Here is a 27,801-nt window from a genome sequence, read left to right as displayed (position 1 = left end):
AGGTCAAATCACTGGAAAATAACACCAATTTTAAAACTAATATTTTTAAACATAAATGACATATTTTGTTATTAGTCTTTGCAGAGTGGTTGTCTATGCTTGTGACTATAATACGGCACTAATTGAAAGTCCTAAGAGCTCAAGACAGAATTGCCGTGAAGGAACATACAATAAAGTTCAGGTAATTAGAATGGTCCGTTCAGGGAAAAGGGTTCATTTGCAGAGTGAACCATTCAGTAATTTGTTGTTGTAGGGGAGCTCTGTTCATCTGAATTGCTGCATAATCCTGAACATTATAACAAGCTCTATAAGCTTGCCGCTGTCTGTCAGTCAGCCCTGGATTGGGCATTTAGGTTTTAAAACTGCTGGTCGGAGGCAGCCATTTTGTGTAGAGTCCCTCCTCCGTTGACATCATCAATGGAGATAGAGAGCTGTGGACAGCATTCCCTAGTCATGATGTCAGCAAAGTGGAGACTACATAAAATATCTGGTCTGGGCTGCTTCTAACCAGTAATGTGAAAACACACAGGAACATTAGACAATTGTGACACTTAAAGTGGATAAGATTCCTTATGGGCCAGTTATACTACTGCAAGTTGGTGATCTGAATGTGGACTACAGATGTGAGATTACCTTCAGGAGATAGTACCACTAATACTTGTATTTCACACTGTGCACGGTATAACTCCAGTCCAATGCTAAGCCAACACTTATATAGCCATTAAATGTTGTCAGGCTTTCTCTTAACATTGGCAACCTGTTGAGTGGATCTAGCACACATTGTAGCCAGGCAGGAGCTTGCTCAGGTCTGCCAGTCCTCCACTGTGCTATCCAGTACGGCGTAATATAAAGACACTCTTAGGGTACGCCTTTTCCTAAAGATCATTAAGGGTGTACTGGGTTGCCCCAGTGTCATTAACTGAAGACCCACTTTTAAATGTGCGCCCCCTTTTTTTTTCCAAAGGGGCACAACTAATAAAAGAACTTAACCAAAAGGAAACATATAAAACTAAATGATAATATTGGTCCCCGTGTCCACCAAACACTCCAGTCCTTGCGGTGTCCACCGGTTATGAAAGGTACTTTAAGGTATGAGTCATAGCTGTTATGGGTCTTAGAAAGTGGGTTTGTCTGCTCTTAGGTGTAAGTCTAAGAACTCCTACTATTGAAGGTAAAAATTGGAAGCACAGCCTGTTAGAAAAGGGGAATGAGAAAAAAAATGGTGAAATTGAAAATAAGAACCACGCAACATGGGGTATATGAGCATAAATGTACTGGTTACCAAGGTGGTCTTGATCTGGACAATTAAATGTTTGGGGGAAGGGAGGTTGCACCTTGTGCAGTAACTTTGAGGCCACATTGATTGTGTGGGTTGGGGCATGAGTAGTGGTCGATAGAGAAATTCGGGTGAGCAGTTGGGAGATATTACACTCTGGTCCAAATAGGATCAGCTGTGTATTTTCCCCAGTTATAATTACATGAATAATACTATGGTGCAGAAGAAGAGTGTTATTGTACAATATGGTAATTGACTGAATAGTTCTAAGGTTTGGAAAAGGGTTGTGAATGTGGAATATTGTAATCAGATGAATAATTAATATTTTGTGAAAGGCATCTATTGTGAAATATGTTAATAAGACAGATGGAATATATTCAGGCCGGAGTGGTACTGAGCAGATATTCTTGCATTTGGTGATGCCACTGTTGTGTTTACTCTCAAGATATGTTAATTAGCTGGTATAATTTTCTTAATAAACAGATTCTCAGCAAGAGCAGTAGAGGTTAGGTCAATTAACCCCTTCAAAAGGGAGCTGGCTAATTATATACTGAGATGATCAAATAGTTGGCAGGACACAAAGGTTCCTCTGCTGCTGGGGTGGTTGGAGGGTGTTGTCTGTGCAAGGCAGTAGAGTTGAATAAAAGGTATACAAGGACAGATGAATATAGCCTTGAGGGATCAGGGAGTATTTAGGGAAAACCTTCAAATGGTTAGAGTTCATGACGTCTGTGGAAATAATGGGTTTTATAGGCCAAGGGGCCTTTTCTTGTTCACTTTTGCCACCAGTTTTCTCAGGCATGGCAATAAGGGCCCTGCAATTGACCCCAGTACCCTGGGATAGGGTGGGGGGGAATTATTAACCGTCCCTGGGCCTGATCGTTATCCAACAATTCCTACTGAGAAGTGCGCTTGTATGAATGTTGGGTGAGGACAGGGTTGGACTGGTCTGTGATGTCCCTACATGTCGAATAACTCCCTGTCCAAGCTCATACTTGGACAAGGCATTGGAAGGGGCAGTTGGGAGTCTGTGGAACTGCACTCGAGCAAGGGACAGTGTCTTCAGGAGTGATGGGAAAGAAATAAAAATAAATCAGCCAATAAAAAAAGGAAACAAATGTTTAAAATTAAACTATCCTCTGCCATTGTGTCTTTTAGTTCAAGGAAATAATAAGACAAGAAACTAGAAAACAAGAAATGTGTTGCTACACAATGACTTCAAATGGGCACATGAATGATTTTACAGGGCTTTGAGGTGCTGTTGAATTACTCTGATGCCATCAATTCCTGGCTTGTGGATGACAGCATGCCCCAGCGCAGAAATGGCTGACCTATCTTGTATCAGTGGCAGTGGACACCTGCTTTTCGTGGGTCTCGGGATCTGCCGTTGAAAATATCTCTTCCGTGGAGCCAACCAGCCAGCGGGAGACTGGTGACAGACTTCAAATGTAAAAATGGGAGACCAACGCGAGCAGGTAATTTTCGTGTGATTCTTCCAGGACCTGGGCTGCACCAAGTCACAATGTAAAAGCGCCTGTTACGTTTATACCCGGAAGGAATCCAAGTTTCAGAGAAGGATAATCAGCCTGCTCGCAAACGCATCCATCTAAATGTCTCGTGCCTAGCACATGTGTTAACCTCAACGTGTCACATATGCAAAGTCTGTATCACACTTGCACCTGCTTGGCTCAAATATCATATTCATAAAACAGCAATAAATCATGATTGTATTTTAAAAAGTATTACAAAAGGAACAGTCATTTCCTGCTGGTTTCCGCTGTCTTTGGCGACCTGACATCGCCCAAAGGGGAGGAACTGGAGATTTACAAGCAGCTGCCAATCTAGAGGTAAACTTCCCTCAGCAACAGCAATTAGCCTCTAACCGAGCTCAGGATGTGCACATTTAGAACATTTCATCACTGGAAATACTCTGTGCCCTTAAAGGGACAGGCCAAGTTAAAGATAGCCTTCCTCAAAGCTGTCGCTTTACACTAATTGGGAAAAGGCCAAGAAGATGTAAATACTCACCCTGTTATTATACATTGTGCACTACGTGGTATAATGCTCGATCATTATATCCTGTAACTTATTATGAGCAACGCCACGGGACGTCCACCAGTAGAAAAGAGTGCTAGAGAAAATAATATTTAAGTAGTGGTAATCACACTGTTTATTTATAATAAGGAAATAAAACATCTCTACCCTTGCCACTGACTGAAAAACTGACTTTTAATGAGGTGATACAGTATGATTTTTTTTGAGAGCTGAATCCCAAAGTTTAAACTGTCAGTTATCTCAGTACATGCCTTCTGTAATTTTTACATCTGAAAAGCATGTAGCAGAATAGCTGTGCAGGGGCAAAGTTCTCATGTGCCACAATAAATCAAAAGTTACAAAAATTGTCTCAAAATATCTGAAAAGTTATGTGTTACAAGCACAACACAATGTTCATGTTAATAAATGGCTGGTTTATATTGAAGACTTCTGTAAAGTGTGGGGGGGGGGGGGGGTGACATTTTTCTACTATGTCCACTTGACAATTGAAAACAGCCAGCAGTACAATTTATAGACTCTGTCCTTCCATAGTTGGGTTTTGCATGGAGAGAGAACATTTGATTTGTATAACACTAAAGGTGAAGTACTGGTGTGTCACTGGTGTTGGAAACAATTTAAAGAGGTGCATTAAGAGCATTGCTTAAAGTCTGTCCCGGCGAGCAGGAGACCACAGCTCTGGCCTCTGAATACTGGGTTGTTATTATTCATTCTCAGGGCGTCCCTGGCAAGGCTGGCATTTATTACCCATCCCTAGTTGCCCTGAGAAGGCAGAGCTGCACCACCTTCCTTAACCGGCGCAGTCTGTGTGGTAGTTGTATCAAAGCGCCACAAAGACTGAGTGGTTTGCTAGGCCACTTCAGAGGGCAGTTAAGAGTCAAGCACATTGGTGTGAGACTGGAGTTACATATAGGGCAGAACGGAAGGTTTCCTTCCCCAAAGGGCATGAGTGAACCAGTTGGGTTTTTACCACAATCCGACAGCTTTAAGCTCACTTTTACTGATACCAGCTTTTTTTTTAAATTTCCAAATTTTTTAAAACTGAATTCAAATTCTCAAACTGCCGTGGTGGGTTATGAACTAGTTCTCTGGATTATTAATCTAGGCCTCTGGATTACCAGCCCAGTGACATAACCACTACCAATACAGCAGGGTACCTGTGTCCGAGGGAGTGGAGTAGTGACCCCTCATCGCATCCAGCCGGTTCTCCTGGTAGGGAGTTGTAAGTCAGGCTAAGGACCCGTCCACGTGAAAAGGGACTTTGTTACGGAAACAATCCAGAGCACACTCTGCTGTGAAAAAAATGGGTTACCTCTTGTGCCTCTAGGCACGGAAGAAGATGACTTCAAGTGTGATTTTTTTTTCTTATCGTGTAATGGTACCAATACCCTAAAGAAGTTCAGTAACGATACTGGTAATGCTATTTAAACAAGACAGCTGGATGTAAGCTTGTCAACAACTCTTGGCTGGGTTGCCAAGGGACTTACCCACACGAAAGAATTACTTTTCCCCCTTTTAATAATATATCAGTAACTGAATCATTTTGGACTGCTCTCGTGCACCTCCTACTGGCTGGTTACAGAGTGACACAGGCAGAGACCTGGAAGTAGATTACCCAGTTGTAGGACAGTGCATGGCAGTCAGTGGGGTGAATGAGAAGACATACAGAAAGGAAGAAAAATAGAGTTAATAGAAAATCACAGAGTATTTACAGCACCAACACTGAAAAATCATTTTTTTTGTCTCAACTTTAAAGTTTTAGTCGTGGCTTTGGGCTAGTTTCGATCACTATCAGTATATCCTGTTGTAAAAACAAATGCTCTTGGACCCTTCCTGTGCTTCCATGGGTACAAACCTGCAACATATTCAAACACTGACTGGCAGAATAATGCAGCCTTATTTGGAATCGTTTAAAATAGGACAGGCATCCAGTGAGACAAAGATAGGATTGGAGCTTAAGTAATTCATTTTGAACACTGGCAAATATTTACAGTTTCTCTCAATTAGGATCTTCAAATCAGAGATTCTGATGCAGTGCTTGTGTTGTCTTCTTCACCTCTGGACTGGTTCACTATTGTAATTCCAAGGATTTCTTCAATGTCTTTAATCGCTGCCTGTAACATGAACATAAGCGTCAAGCTTCTTTGCCATACTGTACATGTGAAAGGTTATCTTCAACCCTCCCACAACAAAATCTCATCGTACAACTTCCATTGAATACTTTCTTCCCTCCCTTTTCTGAAACCTCTATCTACACTTTAGTCACCTCTACCCTTAATTTCTCCAACAGTTCTCATTCCCACCCTCCACCTTCCATAAACTCCAACTTGCCCAAATCTCAGCTACCCGTATCCTGTCTTGCACTAAGTCCCCTTTGTTCATTACTCCTCTCCTCACTGACCTATACTGTCTCTGTCCTCCCAATCTCTCTGTCCCCCAATGCACTGAAGTTAAAATTCTCGTCCTTATTTTCAAATCCTTCTGCAGCCTACTTCTGCAACCTCCTCCAGCCTTACATCCCCCTCTGACTCCGGCTGCCTGTGCATCCCCGCCCCCATTCTTTCACCCCATCACCAGTGGCAGAGTTTTCTGCTGCCTTCGCCCTACTTACTGGAACTCCCTTCCTAAATCCCCTTCCACCTTTTTAACTTCTCAACCTACCTTTAAAATCTCTCTCAAAATCCATTCTCTCAACCAAGCTTTCAGTCACCTCTCCTAACTATACCCCCATGGATTGGCATCCGTTGCTTTTATCTTGCCTCTCTGTGAAGCGCCTTAGGATGTTTTTCTGTGTTAAAGACACTACATAAATGCCAAGTTATTGTTGATGTTGACAGCTCTGCTCTTAGTTCTACGGGTATCTGTATCTTGTTCACATGGCCATTCTGCATGTGAGTTCTGGCAGACTATTTGGCTATTGAGAGTATCACAGCCAAGTCTGATTTTGATGTGGAGATGCCGGTGATGGACTGGGGTTGACAATTGTAAACAATTTTACAACACCAAGTTATAGTCCAACAATTTTATTTGAAAATCACAAGCCGGGGAACACTTCAGCAGTCAAGGACACTCAGCCACCGACCTTCGGGTAAGCGTACTCCAAGGCAGCCTTCGAGACACACGACAATGCAAAATCGTCGAGCAGAAATTGATAGCCAAGTTCCGCACCCATGAGGACGGCCTCAACCGGGATCTTGGGTTCATGTCACGCTACACGTAACCCCACCAGCGAACAAAAGTTATCTGTTTTTAATATAACGGGTCATTTGCTGTCTTTCTCTTCCTTCCGGATGTTTCTACCTCTCTCTCTCTGTTTTTTTTTTGGTTGTTTGTATATTTGGTGGCCCTGTAGGTAACACCTCTCTGTCTGAACACTTTGATTACCTTGGCAACGGGCAGTTGGAAAGACTATCTGTAATCACCAGGTATAAGTCTGATTTTGACCGTGCCTAATGTCCACACACATGCACTTGCACTGAAAGCTGAAATAAACAATATCATAGGGAATTGTACTATCTGTATTATCGTCGAAAAAGACGAGGAGTTTCTCAGGCAGGATAGGGATCAGAGATTGGATTCTGGTTGATTTCCCTCTCCCTGGTCCAGACAGCTAACAGCAATTATACTGTCCTGACTGAGATACCCATAGCACCTCTAGAGATGTTAAAAAACAAATGTGGCGATGTTGAAACTGAAGATGATCATGTGGCTAAAATGAGAAATTAATATTTTCCAGAAATATTCACTGAAGAGGAAAACATCAACTTACGTCCGAAAAAGGGCAGGAAATGACCAGCTGGTCCAAAAAGCCTGTCCTGTCCCATGCAGTGCAACCTGCTCACACCATTAATCATCCTCTCTCCCTCTTCCCTCTTCCCCCCACCCCCCCACCAGTAGCTGCACAATCTCCTGGGAGAGGCAAAAAAAAAGAAAAAACCGTTGGCCAATTAAGGAAAAAATTCTGGGACATTCCTCTCCGATCCCCAGCAAGCTCTGGGAGACCATAGTGATTGGTACCATTATCCCCGTCAACCCACCCGCCTTTTACATAGAATTACATGGAATTTACAGCACGGAAACAGGCCATTCGGCCCAACTGGTCCATGCCGGTGTTTATGCTCCACACGGAGCCTCCTCCCACCATACTTCATCTTACCCTATCTTTAGATCAATCTTTAAGGCTTTAAAAATACCTTTTTCGGAACATATTTATTACGCAAACCTCAAGGCTACTCGGTATGTGGGTCGGTATTTGTCTGTGGGTCAAGCAACTGCAAAGTGAGGTGAGCGTGCTATTGGTGCGGGAAATAGCATTGGTGTCAACTTACAATATGGAAATACCCAAGACCCCGGGATTTGGGACAGGGTCAGGGGCACATCCATAGGGCAGGCAGAATTTCAGCACATACCACATCTGCCGCTATAACTCGAGATGTCTACTACATCTTACTCAATTTCTGTATCTTTTTGCCTCCGAGCTCTAGGTGGGATGAGGCCAATTGTAACATTGCTGCGATCAAGCAGAGGAATCTTTAGATGGGGTTTTCCTGGGCAAACCATATCCGCTTTAGTATCTGAGCACCCTGGAAAAAGCTGCAGTGCTGCATGCCGAAATTTCTTACACTTTGACACCTGGAGATCACAATCACTGACGAATGGCCACGGAGAAACACAAAATGGATCCATCAAATCAACATCAATCATGGTTAAGCTTTCCAGATAATTGCAGGTGCTACCCGATTCTGTTCTTTGAAAAAAATATTGAAAAGCTGCATCTACTGGACATCAGGTGATAAGAGGATCGGGCTTGGGTGCGATGCCCTCCATGGTCATTAAGCCTGTCAACAATCGCTGTCTAGGCTCATCCATGAAGAATGCCGATTTGGGTGAGGTATTGGAGTGGTGTCAACGGCCCTGGAGCCATGACCCAGCATAAGTTAATGCCTTTCGGAAAGGACAGCTAAAACAACAACAACTTGCATTCATATAGCGCCTTTAACGTAGTAAAACGTCCCAAGGTGCTTCACAGGAGCGATTATCAAACAAAATTTGACACCGAGCCACGTAAAGAGATATTAGGACAGGTGGTCAAAAGCGTGGTCAAAGAGGTAGGTTTTAAGGAGCGCCTTAAAGGAGGAGAGAGAGGTAGAGAGGCGGAGATGTTTAAGAGAGGGAGTTCCAGAGCTTAGGGCCTAGAAAATCAGGAATGCACAAGAGGCAAAGAGGGGGAAATAATTGAAAGAAATACTGATTGTCAGTGCTTAGTGTGCTCACATCAAATTCAAATTTTAACAGATATTATCCCAATAATACAGCACAGAGAGGAATTTGGTATTGATTGTGCTAAGTGCAATAACCCTGTTCTTTTACTTTCCAAGCTGGTAAAGCTGGGTTGCAGGTATTGAAATGCAGAGTTACGGTTGTCGACTGAAGGTTGAGTGACATTCTTGTTTCCAATCACCGTGCAATCTTAAAACGTTTCTATGTTAATAAACTGTACAAAAATTAACAGCAAAACATTAGTTAATTAACGCCTCACCTGAAAATTGTTCTCCCATTGCACATTAGGTGCTGATATTTCCTGATGAATGACAGAGAGATTACGAGCAAAGGTCACTAGAGCCCCCTGGAGATCTTCTCCGATTGTTCTGTTAATGATATACAAACAAATGAGTTTACTAATGATTCCCTTTACATGCTTAAAAACAATCACAGTCTCATTTCAGGGAAGTGCTGATGGAATTTAATGAGCATTTTCATTCTCGCGGGGCACAAATCTTCTGGGAAATATGAAAGATGAGGTACTATTTTTACATGTCAACTGAAGGATTTGCGCAATAAATATGTTTTATTAATCAATACACCATTGAAAAGCAATAGGTTAACTCAATTGGATGGTAAAATGGTATCCCACACTGTTAGGAAAAGACTATTATGGTCTTTTAAAACAGGCATCGTATCCCCTACATTCAAAATATTTCAGCAGGTTGAACGATTGCTGTCTAAAGCTTGCTCCTTGAACGGAAAATTGGGAGTTACAAATCGTGCGGTTATAGTAAATGGCAAACTTACACCATCCCCAAGTGATCCCTCTTGTTATCTTCATGAAGTACAAAAACTGTTCCTTGTCTTTCCTGTAAAAACAGAACACAAAATGTTAGATCCCACAACAATTGGGATGATGCACGTTATGAAAATCCCTTGAGATTTTCTCCCCATCTCCCATGAAGACACTTGACTTGTGCTGGGAAGCAGTTCCATGTGCAGCAAAGTGGCGTAGAGAGTGGGTCTCGGCACGCTATTCCATCAGAGAGTGCATCACAACTTAGCTTAACCGTCACCCAACACTCAATGCAGACACACTTTCCAGCAGGGGTCACTGGATACTGACCAGGAACCCTGGATGATATTTTTTACTCCCTTCCAGATAACTGTTGCGCTGGTCGAGATCAGCAAACCCAACAGAAACTGGTGATCGAGCCGAGGAGCTTCTGGTCCGCGTGACCTGGGATGCATAGAGTTATCATTTTCAGAGATGTACAACTCCCCCAGACGGGCGAGTATCAGTGGAGAGGTCTGAAGCAGCCTCTTGCCCATTACCCAAGGGAGGTCCTGCTATCAATAGTGTTATTATTGGGAGGCGATCCTTCAGTGTGATTGGCTTGGCACCTCAGTGATACAGAATGCAAACAATGACCCCAAATTAAATAAAACTGACCAATAAATTTAACAGTATACATGACTAGAGAAGCTGGGGTTGTTCTCCTTACAGCAGAGAAGGTTAAGGGGAGATTTGATACAGGTGTTTTTTGAAGAGATGACTAAAGTAGTGGACAGGGGAATGTCAATGGATGTTATTTATATGGACTTCCAGAAGGCATTTGATAAGGTCCCACATAAGGGACTGTTAGCTAAGATAGAAACCCATGGAATCGAGGGAAAAGTACGGACTTGGTTAGGAGGTTGGCTGAGCAAAAGGCGACAGAGAGTAGGGATAATGAGTAGGTACTCACATTGACAGGATGTGACTAGTGGAGTCCCGCAGGGATCTGTCTTGGGTCCTCAATTATTCACAATATTTATTAATGACTTAGATGAAGGCATAGAAAGTCTCATATCTAAGTTTTCTGATGACACAAAGATTGGTGGCATTGTAAGCAGTGTAGATGAAAACATAAAATTACAAAGGGATATTGATAGATGAGGTGAATGGGCAAAACTGTGGCAAATGGAATTCAATGTAGACAAATGTGAGGTCATCCACTTTGGATCAAAAAAGGATAGAACAGGGTACTTTCTAAATGGTAAAAAGTTAAAAACAGTGGATGTCCAAAGGGACCGAGGGGTTCAGGTACATAGATCATTGAAGTGTCATGAACAGGTGCAGAAAATAATCAAGAAGGCTAATGGAATGCTGGCCTTTATATCTAGAGGACTAGAGTACAAGGGAGCAGAAGTTATGCTGCGGCTATACAAAACCCTGGTTAGACCGCACCTGGAGTACAGTGAGCAGTTCTGGGCACTGCACCTTCGGAAGGACATATTGGCATTGGAGGGAGTGCAGCGTAGGTTTACTAGAATGATACCCGGACTTCAAGGGTTAAGTTACGAGGAGAGATTAAACAAATTGGGGTTGTATTCTCTAGAGTTTAGAAGGTTTAGGGGTGATCTGATCGAAGTTTATAAGATATTAAGAGGAACAGATAGGGTGGATAGAGAGAAACTATTTCCACTGGTTGGGGATTCTAGGAGTAGGGGGCACAGTCTAAAAATTAGAGCCAGACCTTTCAGGAGTAAGATTAGAAAACATTTCTACACACAAAGGGTGGTAGAAGTTTGGAAGTCTCTTCTGCAAATGGCAATTGATACTAGCTCAACTGCTAAATTTAATTCTGCGATAGAAGGCTTTTTGGCAACCAAAGGTATTAAGGGATATGGGCCAAAGGCAGGTATATGGAGTTAGATCACAGATCAGCCATGATCTTATCAAATGGCGGAGCAGGCACGAGGGGCTGAATGGCCCACTCCTATTCCTATGTTCCTATATGTTCAAAATTATGGAGGGTTTTGATAGAGTAAACATAAGAACATAAGAAATAGGAGCAGGAGTAGGCCATACGGCCCCTTGAGCCTGCTCTGCCATTCAATAAGATCATGGCTGATCTTTGACCTCAACTCCACTTTCCTGCCCGATCCCCATGTCCCTTGATTCCCTTAGTGTCCAAAAATTTATCAATCTCAGTCTTGAATATACTCAATGACTGAGCATCCACAGTCCTCGGGGGTAGAGAATTCCAAAGATTTACAACACTCTGAGTGAAGAAATTTCTCCTCATCTTGGTCCTAAATGGCCAACCCCTTATTTTGAGACTATGCCTCCTAGTTCTAGACTCTCCAGCCAGGGGAAACAACCTCTCAATATCTACCCTGTCAAGCCGTCTAAGAATTTTATACGTTTCAATGAGATCACCTCTCATTCTTCTAAACTCCAGAGAATATAGGCCCATTCCACTCACTCTCTCCTCAGAGGACAACCCTCTCATCCCTGGAATCAATCTAATGAACCTTCATTGCACCCCCTCTAAGGCAAGTATATCTTTCCTTAGGTAAGGAGACCAAAATTGTACACTGTACTCCAGGTGTGGTCTCACCAGAGCCCTATATAATTGCAGCAAGACCTCCTTACTCTTATACTCCAACCCCCTTGCAATAAAAGCTAACATACCATTTGTCTTCCTAATTGCTTGCCGTACCTACATGTTAACTTTATGTGATTTGTGTACAAGGACTCCCAAATCCCTCTGAATACCAACATTTCTTAGTCTCTCACATTTTAAAAAATAACCTGCTTTTCTATTCTTCCTACCAAAGTGGATAATTTCACATTTCCCCACATTATACTCCATCTGCCACCTTCTCGTCCATTCACTTAACCTGTCTATATCCCTTTGCGTCCTCCTCACAGCTTACTTTCCCACCTAGCTTTGTATCGTCAGCCAACTTGGATACATTACATTCAGTCCCCTCATCTAAGTTATTGGTATATATTGTAAACATTTGAGGCCCATGCACTGATCCTTGCGGCACCCCACTAGTTACAATCTACCAACCCGAAAATGACCCATTTATTCCTACTCTGTTTTCTGTCCGTTAACCAATCCTCAGTCCATACTAACATATTACCCCCAATCCCATAAGAAACTTTTTCCACTGGCAGGAGGGTCAGTAACCAGAGGACACAGATTTAACGTAATTGGTAAAAGAGCCAGAGGGGAGATGAGTAGAATTTTTTTTATACAGTGAGTTGTTATGATCTGCCTGAAAGGGTGGTGGGAGCAGATTCAATAGTAACTTTCCAAAGAGAATTGGATATATACTTGAAAAGGAAAATTTTGCAGGGCTATGGGGAAAGGGCAGGGCGAGTGGGACTAATTGGATAGTTCTTTCAAAGAGCTGGCATAGGCACAATGGGCTGAATGGCCTTCTTCTGTGCTGTATGGTTCTATATAATATTAATGATAAACCCTGTAGTAATTTCGAAGCTGTAATATAACAAAACTTTAGATAGTGGTGAAGACTAAACAAGTGTATCTCTGGTGGTTCACGATACCACTGTAACGCACTAAGATCAGTATCTTAAGAGATACGGGAAGTCTGATACAAAAAGAGAAAACACTGGAAATACACAACAGGATGGTCAGTATCTGGAAGAGAAACAAGTGAGTGTTTCGGTTGGAGGGTTGAGGTGAAAGAATCATACTGTCTTTCCCCGTTACATATGGATTCACTTATATTTAAAAAAATAATCTGCATAGATGCTGAAAAACAACAAAATGGATTGGCTGATGTGTTTAATGATAGGCTGCATTTCGTAAGGAATTATTTGTTCACGAGGAACTGTAATACTTTAGAGAAATCAGTAGATTTTTTAAAAAAGTATATTATTCTTGTGAAATGGATATATACTTTCTGATTTTCTATGGCAAATAATAGAGATGTCCTGAGTTTTACCAGTAAAATCTTTTACTACAAGTACAGGAGTATAGCTAAAAAGGAAGTGTGTGTGATACATTTGGGTATTCAAATAAAAGTAAAACATCCTGACATTCCAGCATTTGAATCATAATGACCCCAAAAATGCTGGTCTCGTGATCTCTTTGGGCGGCGGAATAACAGGAAATCTGTACAAGCCATGATTTTTACCAGATTGTACAAGTTTCCCAGGGTTTGAGAAATTGACCATCAATCTGTACGGGCTTGTGCAAATGTCCTGGCAATTCTGCTGCTTGTCCAGATTTACTGTCTTTCTAGCCCCTGACTCTGGAATGGTGCATGCAAACGTTCTGATATTGCCCTGTCTGGAGCATGGTGCCGTTAAGATGTTTGTCCGCAACTGCAGGAATCAGGAGGCTGCAGAGGTGATCCGGACGCGTGCTGCTAACGCAGAGCCTCGGCTGCGGGAGTACATATTGCAAAAACACGGGCAAGATTGTGCAGCACCAGCGTCGTGTTCTGAAAATCAGCCCTGTAAGGAACACAGACGTATTCTAACTAAAAGTAGTCAAGTTGACCAAAATCTAAATCTTTGACAAATTTAAAATATCTACATTTGTGAGACTCCCTCTAATGTTTATCCAGTGAGTAACCCACCCGTACGGGAAACAAAGATTCCTATTTCAACCCTTGGTCTGTGCTGATCTGAGCCAGGGCTGCGGTGTAATTGTCCTCCAGTGCTCCAAGTTAGGGAGGGATAATTTGGTCAGGGTTCACGTTCCTGATTGCTATAACCTGGCCCTTGCTGGAAATGTCCGTATGTGAGAACATCAGGTGAGGATAAGACTGCGTTCAGCAGGTTCTAACCCCGAACCACTGTGGTCAGATACCTTGCCAACTCTCAGAGTTAAGGCTCGAACAGGAATTATTGCTGCTTGGGTGAGGAACTGGAAAGTGCCCAGCGCCTCTGGAACCAAAGGCAGCAAGGAGCCCATCTGTTTAGAAGAGGTGGGGAAGGGGGAAAATTCTTAAGAGAAAGAAAAATACATAGCGGTTTTCACAGAATACTTTGAGTTTGGGGAGATACGGGCTATTAGGCGCCTGCAGAAAATCAGTACGAGTTAATAGGATTTCCAAATGTGTCTAATATAACCCATATCTCACCAGTCCCCATTGAGGTTTCATCTATATAAGACTTTCAGACAAACCAGGATATGCAAGCGATTTGTTTAATAGAATAAAACCGTGGTTATAATGAAGTCGGGGAAGACCACCTATAGTGCTTACTACCAAGGCAAACCTTGGGAGAAAAGAAAATAAAACTTCAATACCTTAATATCAAAACCGATCCCATGAGCTTTAAAAATCTGGAAGAGTACACTGTAGTGGACCATGGATAAATTGGCATGTTTCAGCTGTGTGCTTAACACTCCGTAACGTTTCATAAAAGGAAGTTGCTGAAAGGCAAATAATATCCAGTACAGATATATATATATATATATAATGAAACCCTACTGTGGCCTATTAAGTTTAAATGAGGAATTCAGATAAGTGCATCTGCCGATCAAATATTTTGGTTCACATGATCTCATTAAAATGCAACATAAGCCATTTTACTAGATTTCAGGAAAAAAATAGCTGAGGAAAACTCCTTCAGTCAAATAACCCAGCATAAATGCATGAATATGCTTAACCAGCCAATGCAGAATTGTCTGGAATACTGCATTTTTTATTTCCAATTTGCCCTCCTCTCCTGAAGTTACTAACGCTTGATTCATTGAACACATGAAAGTTCTTTGCCTAGACAGGCAAGTGGCTGCAGGCTATTTGACTACAGAGGGCATCACAGCCAAGCCCAATTCTGTCCTCACTTGACGACCAGGCACTGGAACTTTCCAACAGGGATCATTGGATAGTGATCAGGAGGGGAAACATTGGTTGATTTTTCTCCTTTCTAACCCAACTGTAGCCAATCCACCATCTCCCTGGTTGAGATCAGCTAACTCAGCACAGACTAGGAATCATCACTGCAACTTTCCTAGTCTGTATGGCTTAGTGTCCTCACCTACTTGGTCATCAGAAGAGTTTGCATGAATATACTTATCCAGCAAATGGTAGAATGACTGGAATAATGCACAATGGTGCTTATCCCTGCAATACCTAACTCTCTGGAACTGCACAAATGTATTTAACCCCTTGGAGACCGGGGAGCTGGGGATGGTGGGCCTGAGAATCTGGGGCCAGGGACCTGGGGTCTAGCAATCTCGGGTGCTGGTAATCGGTGGGGTTGGGGAGTGAAGTCGAGGGTCGGGAGCGATGTGATGGGGGGGGTGGTGAGGGGCCGTGATCGGTTCCTTTACTGTCCAGTCGTCCAGTCGGGAGGAACACACCTGCTCCTCCTGCCTCCACATTCAGGTAAGTTACTTACCTTCTTGGTTGGGCCTAGCAGGCGATCCCTGGGCGCAGGCTGCCTCAGGGCAAATCAATCTTGGAGAGGGGACTTTAAGCAGCTGTTAGGCCCCATTTTTCCTTATGCAAATGTTCCTTACGCCTGCTTCAGGCGTGGGTAAAAAATGCGTATTTTTTTGCCCAATATGGCGGGTAGCACACTTCTGGCTGGAAATATGCACATGCTTCCTGCCCGCCAGATTGGGGCTTTAGTAGTAAGAGTAGCTTCCAAAAAACAGGCACTGCACAGGCCAATTTCTAGGCCCATGTGTGTTGGCTGCCTTTCAGTACCCTACCCAATTAATGTGTGAGCCTAAATGGTGAATGCAGGGTTGTTAGTTGACCATGGGAGACATCACAGCCAAGTCTAGTCCATTCTCACTGAATGTCCACATTTTCCAGTAGTGATAGCGATCAGGAACATTGGCTGATTTTCTTCCTCCCTAGCCTTGGGCACTGGGGGCAATTGCAGCACCACAATTGCCACTCCCAATACATTAAATTAAGCAAGATTCTCCAGTTCTTTTTGAAGTTAAGAATTTCACTAGAATTTCTGACCAGAGGAAATATTCATGAATGTATTTATGATATTGACCGCAGCAATGCTTCCTGCAGAGTGCCCTCGGCCCCAACCTCAGAAAAACTCCCTTACTGCACCAGTTTGACATTTTTCCATTTCCTACACCAGCCATTCTGTGGCCTCTCTGAGTAAGACTGATGATTAATGCTGAGCTGGGGATCAGATTAGTGTTGTGGATCCATGTCCAGCAAGTATTGGAATGAGACTGCCCAAACTCATTACAGCCAGAAGAGAATGGAGACTTTCTCCCCATCAGTCTGCGCTGCATTTAAACCTAGCTCCTGGGGTTCAAAGGCCAGTATCTAACCCACTGCTCCTTCCCTTGCTTTCTAGGTCTAAATGGTGCCAACTTATTACTGTAGCCTCAGAAGGGTTAATTCTCACTAGAATCTCTGATTCCACCTCATTGGTGAATATTTAAATTTTTCATCTGTCATCCTGCATCTGAATTGCTCATTTTTGAAGGAGGCCTAACTTACAATTCATATCTACAAAATTTAATAATAATAAAAATTAATAATTGAATATCCAGGGAAATGACAGAAAATGTATGGCACACCTGTGGGACGTTCCTTCTGGCTGGATGCCATGGGCAGCAAGTGGATACGCCATTATTTCACCTCATTCAAAATCTGATATTAAATTTCTTTTAAAAAGTTAATTATGTCTTGTGTAGGCACAGTACGAAGAGGAAATCCAAGGTTGAATTGTAATAAAACTTGTTTTAAACAAATGGTAAAAAGGAGAAAAAAAAAGTGCCATAAAATTATATAATTTTTTTTTTGAAAGTGCTGGTAAAATAAGATGTACATAAAGAGTTCAGGCTAAATTATTTAGGACCAGGAAGAATATGGAGAACATTTAGTATGACAAGAAATACTACATTGTGTTTGGCATTTAAGAATCCTTCGTTAAATTTGATGGAATTACAAGTCATGAATACTTGTAGTTAATGTTTGAAATGTGACCAGATGTATCTGGTCTGTTAAAAACATGGAACTCCTCCACTCTGCGGTGACTTAGCTCATCTCAGCCAGGGTAGCAGTAGGGGGCTTGGTACTCTTGGGCTAGGGAGGGGTAAAATCTGCTCGGATGTTTGCTGCAGATTGCTAGCCAGTGAACTCTTGCTGGGGAGGTGCATGTGTATGGTTGCCAGTTGAGCAGAGGACTTTGCTGTGCTGTCTGTCCTTCATCCTCAAATAGCCTGCCTGCACTCACCCCTTCCAGGCTCATAAGTGAAGAATGGCCGCTTGGGTGAGATGCTGCAGGGCGGCTGGCAACCTGGAACCATACCCCCGGAAGAGTCAGCACTTTCAGAAGAGGAGAGGGAAAACTAGAGGAAAAAAATAGGGAATGGATGCTGATGGAATTCTGTTACTGAACTGCATCAAAGTGAAGAGCGAGATGCTAGGTAGAACAGAACACTGAAAAGGTTAATGCTGAAACATTTTTCTTCATAATTAAAAGTTGATTTCTTCTCTGAAAATTCTTGCTTGAAATGGCCAACAATCTGGTGCAGCCATGGTAGAGTGGAAGCTGGAAAAACGTGAATCTCCTACTTGGGTGTTAAACGTGTCATTGAAAATTAATCATGTTTATAATATTCATAGATTTAATAACACTCATTGATCATATCATTAACTGTAAAAGGAGAAACTTATGAAATCTGTTGTGTGTACTATGGGACTGCAACTAAATTAATGTTTGACAGAATAATACAAGCAGCAGTTTAACAACCGTAAACTTGAATATCATTGCAATAATGGAGTACTATTGTTTAACATTTGGCAGTTGATGAGGTGCTCATTATAACAATGATGTATGCATACGCATGCATAATGAATTGCATCATGAATTATTTATGTGTTGATTATTTAGCTGCATTTATGTAGATGGTAATGTATTGCAAATATAATGAATGTTTAGCTTTATAGATACTGCATTTTTTTTTCCAGATAGGGCGTGTGCCTATTTTGGTATTAATTTTGTGAATGCTTTCAGGCAATTTTGCTCCTGATAAGGTTTCCAGTGCAATAATTTCTCACGCAAGCAATAATTAATTACTATATTCTGTTTTTAACCCCGCTGACATCCAAAAGTATGTAAGTGCTCTGTAATGACTTCTAATTAATTTCTGATTGTAATGAGAGGAACAGTTATGAAATTATTTTATGGTTGAGGTGGTTCAAATTTCTAATTTGATTGCTGTTCTATTCGTGCACACGTACAGTTTGTGTTTCCTCCTCTGCCACCACTTCTTCTTTCCTGTGAGATCTCCTCCTTTTCTCCTTGGGCTTTGGAGGCACCTCGAAGGTGTTGGTTTTGCAGACCAGCCTCCCATTCGAAATGAAGAGCATCAGCTGTGTCATGGCCAGCTGGTCACTGTAGGCCAGGTCTAAGTCCGTGGCCCAGACCTGGAAAAGAAACAATGTTACTCTGCCACTGGTGAAGCAAACTGAGTGCAATACATAAGAACATAAGAACATAAGAAATAGGAGCAGGAGTAGGCCAATCGGCCCCTCGAGCCTGCTCCGCCATTCAATAAGATCATGGCTGATCTGATCCTAACCTCAAATCTAAAGAACACAAGAAGTAGGAGCAGGACCCGGCCACTCAGCCCCTGGGCCCGCTCCGCCACCCACAGGGCCTTGACCGATCCGAACTCAGCTTCATGTCCAATTTCCTGCCCGCTCCCCGTAACCCCTAATTCCCTTTACTTCTAGGAAACTGTCTATTTCTGTTTTAAATTTATTTAAATAGATTTGAGTTAAATTATGGTTACATGGTTGGTGATGTGCCATGTAGTTCAGAAGATCCAGGCATGATCTGAGCTGATTAGATGATCACTGTCAGTGCAGAAAGTGTGGTCCGACAGTTGGACTTAGTGCCTGGGCCAGGGAGTAAAATAAAAATCTGCCAGATCCACTCATGGCCGCTATTCAGTAACACCTGCTGGATAGCGCATGTGTGTGAGCATCGGGTAAGGGCAGGACCGGGCTCAGCTGTGGTGTCCTCCACTGTCAAGCAGTCTGTGGATACTCACACTGGACGAATGGCCTCTCGGGGTGATGCACTAAAGGGCAGCCAGCATTTGTGGAACTGTATACTATCACAAGTCAGCGTCCTCGGGAGAGGTGGGGACAAAGACAGACAAAGTTTTATCACACGTATATTTCTGGTTATAACTGCAACGGCAGATCTGGTGCATTGCGGTTTGCAATGTTTGTCAAATCATTCCATTTAGAGTTACTCAGGTCACAGCTTCACACAAGTGTTGTAAGTTGCAACAAATATCTTTCTTGCCTGGTGCCTGGTGTAAAAGTTGTATGTTCAACATTTACACATGTGCAACTTGTACACACAATTGTACAGCATACTTTACAATGCAGCAATTCTGTATTATGTACTACAGTATACCGTATGCCTGCCTCTGTCAGCGATACAAAAAGTCTGCATCACTGTGATATAAGTTATAAGGTAAAATAGCATTGTAGTTTGAATTACAAGACCATAGAATGGTGCTCCCCATTCAAAAATTTAATGTTCAGTTATCATAAGTCAATGATTATTCATTATTTAAAAAAAATGAATACATAAAAATGGAATATTCTGTTCCCTGCCTCTCGACCCCCCCCCCGTTTCATTGGCGGGGTGAGGGTGCTGAATATTTTCCATGTTCAAATAGCCTGCCAATATTCAATGCTCGGCCCTACGTGCGAAGAATGGTTACTTGGGTGAGCTACGAGAGAGCAAACGAGTGCCATGGATCCATAGCTCAGCTGAGTGGTGTCAGAAATGCTAGTTAGCCTCATTGCCCTTGCATTAGAGTGAGGAAATCCGGCCAGGCTTCCTGTACCTGATTGCTATTAAGCGTCCGATGCACGTGTGGACATTGGCCGAGGACAGGATTGGACTTGCTGTGCTTCTCCCCATGACTGACTAGCCTGTTGACATTCATTGTCTGTCAGTGCCTTCAGAAGAGGAGGGGAGAGAACGTCAAATAAATAAAGACGACTTTTTTGGGTGGGGGGAGGGGAAATCAGAGAGATGTTCGGTGACTTTGTGCATTCTGAGTGATTGTTTCCCTACACTGTGTACTTTGGAAAAGATTCACAAATTGTTTGACTAGCTGATGTATAGTTACCTTGCACATAGGACAATGGATCTCTCTAATTCGTAACAGTCCTATCACTACCTAATCCACAAGAGGGCCATTTCCTGTCATACTTTCGATTATGAACAGAAACTGTACGTGCACTGGAGCAACTCCTGCTGGGCATATTTACAAAAATGTAACCAGTAAACATGCTGCTTTGAGCAATGACATTTTCCCAGCTCGGCCTTCCATAGCAGACCCAGTGGTGGCTGACTTCGGTGAGCACGGAATGGTAAATGACATCATTATAAGGATATTAAGAGGTCAGAGAAACAAGACCATCTGTTAAAACGGGACTAATTTCCAAGTAATATTTTAGTAGCGGTGCCCCCCTTCCTGCACGGAGAAATAAATTATAATTGATATCATCCTGAATAAACACTGCATTCTACCACTGTTGGCTGTGGCGATGCCATTTTTCAACTTAAGTGCTTGGTGCCAGAAACAAAATGCGAATTCATTACTAAGTCCCTTCTTTCGGTTCATATTCGCAATAGTTTATATCCTGATCTAGGCTGGCCACGAAATACTGTTTTCCTCTCTCTCTATATATAAAAATCCTGTGTTCGATGAAAAACACACCATTGAATATATTCACTGAGATCTAAATGCAGTATCGCGATAGTCCATATTTCATAATTAAAATGCTCATCACTTTAATACAAAACCATATGCACCTTATTCATATAAATAACTTCAAAGTGGCTTTAGTTGGGATTTAGGGATCAAAACATAGGCGTGTGGCTCAGCTGGTTATAGCAGTGTGTAGATGAGCCACACAAGCCAGATAGGTACCCCAGTCCTATGCCTTGTCTCAGATGGGTGGTATTAAGAGATGCTTAAAATTAGTCTTGGCGTCCTTCTGTGGTGAGGGCGGGGTTGGGGGGGGATGGTGAGGGGGAGGAACTGGTCAGGTTCCCTGCATTCATTGCTATCAAGTGACCGATGCTGGAAGTGTGGACATTGGGTGAGGGCAGAATTGGCTGCGATCTTCCCATGGTGGAATAGCCTGATAGCATTCATCGTCGAGGCTCAAACATTAACAGCAGCAGCTTGGATAAAGTAGCTGATGGCACCCAGCGCCCATGGGACAGCAAGGAGTCAATGCCTTCAGGAAAGGAAGAGGGGACGTGTAACAAACTAGCATTAGAATATGTCACATAGGTTGAACTGCACAAACACTTTAATCCTCATTATACTAATGGCATTTTCAGGGTATTTACACAGAGTTTAATTTACTGCCTTTCTGTAAGAAGGGAAGAGCCAATGAACCATATTTAGTTATTTGTAAGCAATTTCAAAGAAGGAAAAAAGGAATTTATTTAGTAAAAAGAAAATCTGTGGAATTTATTTTGCAAAAGGAAAAAAGGCTAGAAATGTGAAATAAAAAATAAGAAGATAGGAACTGGGTGGTGCAGTGAGTTAGACACTGTCCTTTCACCTCTGGAATCTGGGTTCACATCCAGCCCAGACTGATGGGATGAAAGTCTCCTCAATCACTGGCTGTAGGATCCTATCCGAAATTAATTTGGACAATGTCAATTCAGTTTCTAGTGGATCTACAACAAAACTAGCACTAATTTGCAATCTTACTCAGAGGTCTGGAAAATAGCAAAAATGTGCTCTTCTGAAGCTGTTGTTGAGGCGGAAAGAAAGAACTTGATGATGAGAGTGCTTGATGGTGACTCTGGCCGCCTGAAATCAGAAGTGTTCCAATCTCCAGCACAAAAAAAGACAGGAAATCCACATCCGATCTGTTTGCATATTCCTATATTTTTTCTCCTCTCCTGGAGGTGCTGGCCTTCTATCAAGTGACAGGTGCTGGAAGTGTGAACACTGGGTGAGGGCAGAATTGGCTGTGATGCTCACCGAGGTTGAACAGCCTGATATCGTTCATCGTCAAGGCTCACACATTAAGAACGGCTGCCCTCCCTCGGTACCTCACCCAAGTGGCCATTCTTTATGTGTACGCCTACACAGCGAGCAGCAACAAGCTATTCTTCCGTGGGGATCATCACGGCCAGGCCCAATCCATGCCTCAGCCTGATGTTTACAAATGAACAGAAAGCGATTAGCTGCAGGACCCAATGCTGATTTTGCTCTCAGTAACACCGGGGCAGAGACTAATTGAGAGTCAAATCTGCATGAGAGGTCCCAACTGAAACATTATCCTGCCTTTTTCTCTTTTCACTTGCTGATAAGACCTGTTGTATATTTTTCACATTTTGCTTTTATTTAAGCAACCTATTTATCCTCCTGAAGCCATTTTTTCAGTTTATTGTATTATCTGTTGGTTCCTCTGCTGTCCTGGTGTAACTCAAACTATAAAAAGCCTGTCAGGTTCTAGTTCTTCTAATATTAACACTATAAAAATAAAGCCAGTGAATGTTATTCATGCAAATCCTGGTTGTAGCATTTTTAGAATCACATTTCTGTTCACGTAGCTTTTAAAAAAATAACGTGTCCATTTTTCTCCCCTCTTTTTCTCCAGAAAAGAGAAGGCTGGGGAGAGAACTTACAGAGGCCTTTAAAATTATGAAGGGGTTTGATAGAGTAGACAAGGAGATGTTTCCACTTATGGGGGCGTCCAAAACTAGGGGACATAAAATATAGGATAGTCACTAATTAATCCAATAAGGAATTCAGGAGAAACTTCTTCACCCAGAGAGTGGTGAGAAAGTGGAACTCGCTACCACATGGAGTAGTTGAGGGGAATAGCAGAGGTGCATTTAAGGGGAACCTAAATAAACACATGAGGGAGAAAGGAATAGAAGGATATTCCGATAGGGTGGGAGAAGGCTCTTGTGGAGCATAAACACCGGCGTAGACCAGTTGGGGCAAATGGCCTGTTTCTGTGCTGTTAAATTCTATGTAATTTTTGTTGTGTGAGCGTACACACTAAGGGGCCTAAATTCAACATCGTTGCGCCTGTTTTACTGTCAAATGTAGCAGTGGGGAAGCCTGTACCCAATGTGCTCCCGAGCCACTGTTAAATTCGGCAAGACTTTTTTGTTTAGGCGGCCATTGCAGGTAGTTCAAGGAAATGAGCCATTTCTTTCTCAACGCAACTAGGAATGAACAATAAATGTGGCCTTGCCCATTCCATGAACAAATAAAAAGAAAGCAGGATCCCTGTCTGATTTTTATTTACCCCCCCTCCCTCGTCTAGCGGTCTTCTTAGGCTAACTGTAGCACTGCTCTGTCCCCATGAGCCCAGCCCCCCTCATGTCAACTGAAGGCTTCCATAGCATTAAAACTGTTTAAACTTCTAATTCTTTTTGTGTGTGCGGCAGAAGTGATGTTGGTTTCTTATCCCCCAACCCCCTCCTCTCTCTCTAACTGGCAGGAGCCACAGAGCAATTTACAAACTCCACCGATCAGCAGCAAGAATCAAACAGTCCCGGCATCATTGTTAGAAGCAACAAAGAAGATTGAAATATGATCCTGAATCATACCTGTTTTGTATTGTCTGTGTTTTCATTAAAGCTGCAATCTAGCAGCTGGGGCTCCCCATTAACTTGCCTAGTGCCACAGCATTGTGAGGGCAAACATATGTGACATGTCTCCCTCCTTTAAAAAAGAAGCCTGCATTTAGCAACAGGTAAGAGATTTAAATGGATATGGATCCACAAATGTATTTGTTCAAAGAAATAAGTGCCTTCTGTTAGCTTTAAATTTTATGCAGCAGATTACGGTTAGCGATGTCAGTTGGATTCAATAGCTATTTCAGTCGTCCCAACTCTCTTTCATGGGATATTTGAAAAGATCATTCAAAAATAACATACGCTCAGTTTAATTTTATTGTCATGCTTATTTGCAACTCCATTGATTTGCCAAAATAGGCCAGACTTTAGGAACCTTGGGACATATGTTGTACCCTTGTTTGAGTGCTTTTAAGCAAATGCACACATGATGGGTTGTATTCTTTGTATGATTTCTCTATTAATATTGCAAAAGTCTCCAATAAGCATGAGAATCAAATCAAGTACGAGGACAACACATAAACTAGAAGATGGCAAATACTGTCTTCCATATCAAAGTGGGATTTTCCAGTAACCTCTCACACACTCCTGGACAAAATACAAGAAAAAAAAGCCAGTCTGATAGGGGATCATTCTATCATCTGTGGCCTCCAAACAGAGTCCGTTTGTCTCACAATCTTGCCTGTCTCGATCTTATCATGAATATTGCAGTTGGTGCTCCTCTGTACATTCCTCACTTGTCCCTCCAAATATGCTGTCCTACATGTTCTTCCTCTTCCATACGTTCTCACTATGTTGAAACCAAGGCTCACTGCTCCTTTTGTCAGATCTCAAAACTCCTTACATCCCTCAGTCTTTCCTTCCTCCTACAATCTATAATATTTTAAACCCCAAGATGACTATCACCTAACCCCTGCTTCCTGTTGTACCTTGTCTTTTTTTTTCTTACTCTTATTAACCTGATGCTGTCCAGCACTGTGGGCTTTGACCCTTCGTCTAGGCTTCTTATTAAAAACCTAGAAACAGCACCTTGTATTTATACAACACCTTCAACAAAAAAAATGTTCCATTGCACTTCAGAGAGGAGAAGTGGAGGCCAAGCAATAACAGGAGTAGGGGTGATGGCTGAAAGTGTGGTTGAAAAAAATAGGTTTTGATCAAGCTTTTGAAGGTGGGAAGAGAAATAGAAAGGTCAAGGAGTTTAGGGAGCGAGTTCCAGAGAACAGAATTGAGATGGTTGAGGGCTCTGTAATCAATATTGGAGCGGTGGTGGATCCATAGAAGCCCAGAGCCAAGAGACCGAAGAGCACAAGATAGGATATAGGGCCAAGTTGAGGGGGTGGGGGTGGTTATACAGGTAGAGTGGAGTGAGATTATGGAGGAATTTGTAAATCAGCACAAGGACTTTGGTCTTGGTGATAGAATATAGGATTTGAAGCTCAACTCAAAGTTGAACAGGATGAGGTTATGTAACTTCTGGTTCAGTTTGGGAGAGCAGCTAGGGAGGGGCAATGAAGTCAGCATGGAGAGAGAGGCAGGGTGCAGAGTTTTTGACGGATTCAACAATCAAATGCGTTTTCGTTAGAAAGTCTTACTAAGAATGAAAACATACAATTATCCAGCAGCAGCATCAACTGGTTGACAGAGCATACTTGGTGGGAAATGACAGAACGTATTCCATGAGTATTCTGTTTAAAACCCTATTTTGCCAATATTAGGAAGATGAATTTAAGCAAAATTAATTAAAGGACTTTCCCAAGCACAAAAAATACTCTGATACTTCATAGGTCATGTGAATTACTATATATCTTAGGGCTTTTGTCACTGGAACAGAGAAGGTGAACGGGAGTCTAATAGGGTTTTCAAAATTATAAAAAAATTTCAAAGATTGTTTCCACTGGTAAGAGAACTGGTAACAGACTCAGAAATCACTAGAAGAACAAAGGGGGAAATCAGCCACCTGTGGTAAAGCTCAGAATACTTTGCCGCAGGTAGATATTGAAGCAGACATCATAACATGATTTCAAAGAGAATCGAATACGTATTTGAAAAGGATGAATATGGAGAAAGGGCAGGGAAATGGGATTAGACTAGACAGCTGTCGCTGAAGAGTTAGCATTGGGACAGACACAATCGGCTGAATGGCGTCCTTATGTGCTGTAAATTCCATGATTATGTCTCGCGAGAAGAAGGTGGCTGTCACCTTGGAAATTTCCTTTGTTCCCACCTAAGGCACTACAGAGAACAGCGACCCAAACCGCCATCATCCTAAAACAAGGAAAGCAAGGGACCAAACACCCAAAGCTATCACCCAACTCCTCCTCAGGGACTCAGTCAAACAAATAACACGATCCTCACAATGTGTAACACACTCCAAGCATGTTCTCAATGTTCTAAGATATGCTCAGGTAAACATAATACCCAATTTTCCAGTAATTGCAAAAATAGACTTGAGCTGGCCCCTTGGTACAGGTGCACCCATCACTGGTCGTTCAGGGAGCAGGCTATGCCGAATTTTTTGACGGGAGTCCCACCCTTAATTTGAATTGGCTGCTGGCCCAGAGAGCTTTGGCCTGTAGCTCTTAAAGGGCTGCAGCTCATTGTAAAAGAGGAAGTTGTGTTGTTAACACAAAAGTAGGCTGGTTAAGAACATAAGAAATAGAATCAGGCCCTCAAGCCTGCTCTTCCATTCAATAAGATTATGGCTGATCTTCGCCCTCAACTCCACTTTCCCACCCAATCCCCATAGTTGCTCATAGCGATAGTGAAGACAGTGATGCAATGGGCAGCACTGCTACTTTTGACGCCAAAGGGATAGATGACTTGCTGGAGAAGATGAACAAAGGGAAGGTGGCCACATTGTGGGCTGAAGACCACCTTCATGTAAAAGCATAGGAGCAAGCTGCATGTAGGGAGGACGCCGACTGACCCAGCTCCCTTGTACCTGCCTCCAGGTGATGAAGAATTTTGCCTCAGTTTTGCCCACATTCCTGGTATGGTCTAAGCCATGGCACAAACGCAAGTTAGGAACTACCACAAACAGATGCCGAGGCATCCAGGCCGAGGTGTTCCTCTATTGTTAGGGGTTTCTCAAGGGGGTTGACAGCCGATACTCCGAAGATACATCCCGTCCAGTGTTTCATCTCCTTCAAATAATGTGGACGCTGTGAACTGCCACGGAATGAAGGCATCATGGCTGCCTCCTCGATAACGAGCACTGACATTGCAGATTGATTTTTCTGTGGTCCCATACCACCTGAACAATAATTGGAAAAGAGACATTGAAAATCATAAAGAGCATCATCCTTTCCATGTAGGCCATGGAGTTTATATGAAGCATCTGATGTCACTTGCACTCGAATCATGGAGGGAGGGCCAAGGTGGCCCAGAAAGTTTAGGCCAAAGAGGAGAATTGTGACGTTCTGAAATAAAAACCTAACAAACAATCCATTCGTCTGACTCCAGCCTTATGTGCATCCTCCCTCCTTTTGCCCCATCATTGGTGGCTGAGCCTTCAGTCACCTCAGTCCTACTCTCTGCTTAAACCTCTGTGCCCCACACTCTGCCTTTAAAATCCTTCTCAAAATTCAATTTTCAGCCAAGCTTCCGGTCACTCCTCCTCACCTCTCCCTTCCCGGCTTGGTTTTTGTTTCCTTGCTTCCTTCTTTACGTTAAAGGTGCTACATAAATGCAACTTGTTGTTAGGTGGTTTAAAAACTGATGGTGAAAAGTAAAATTGCTCGTCTAGGTTCAGATTGCTTCCACTAATTTCACTTAGGAACCTCGAATTGTCACTCAGCTGAAACAATGCTGA

At 42.6% G+C, this 27,801-nt stretch overlaps 1 protein-coding gene across 2 annotated transcripts in view; it reads right to left on the bottom strand.

Annotated features, from left to right (window-relative positions):
• iqch (IQ motif containing H) overlaps positions 1-27,801 on the bottom strand; it is a 112,896-nt gene continuing 85,095 nt past the window's right edge. For both annotated transcript variants that reach the window (XM_067971340.1, XM_067971341.1), the window contains 5 exons: positions 18,578-18,763; positions 14,653-14,778; positions 9,401-9,462; positions 8,868-8,976; positions 1-5,442 (listed from right to left, as the gene is read on the bottom strand). In XM_067971340.1, coding sequence (XP_067827441.1) covers positions 5,341-5,442; positions 8,868-8,976; positions 9,401-9,462; positions 14,653-14,778; positions 18,578-18,763 — 585 coding nt within the window. In that variant the 3' untranslated portion in view covers positions 1-5,340. The remainder of the gene's footprint in view (positions 5,443-8,867; positions 8,977-9,400; positions 9,463-14,652; positions 14,779-18,577; positions 18,764-27,801) is intronic.

The sequence above is a fragment of the Heptranchias perlo genome, chromosome 34 (assembly GCF_035084215.1).
Source record: "Heptranchias perlo isolate sHepPer1 chromosome 34, sHepPer1.hap1, whole genome shotgun sequence".
In the NCBI taxonomy this organism is placed as follows: Eukaryota; Metazoa; Chordata; class Chondrichthyes; order Hexanchiformes; family Hexanchidae; genus Heptranchias; species Heptranchias perlo.
This window is presented reverse-complemented; position numbering and strand designations above follow the sequence as displayed.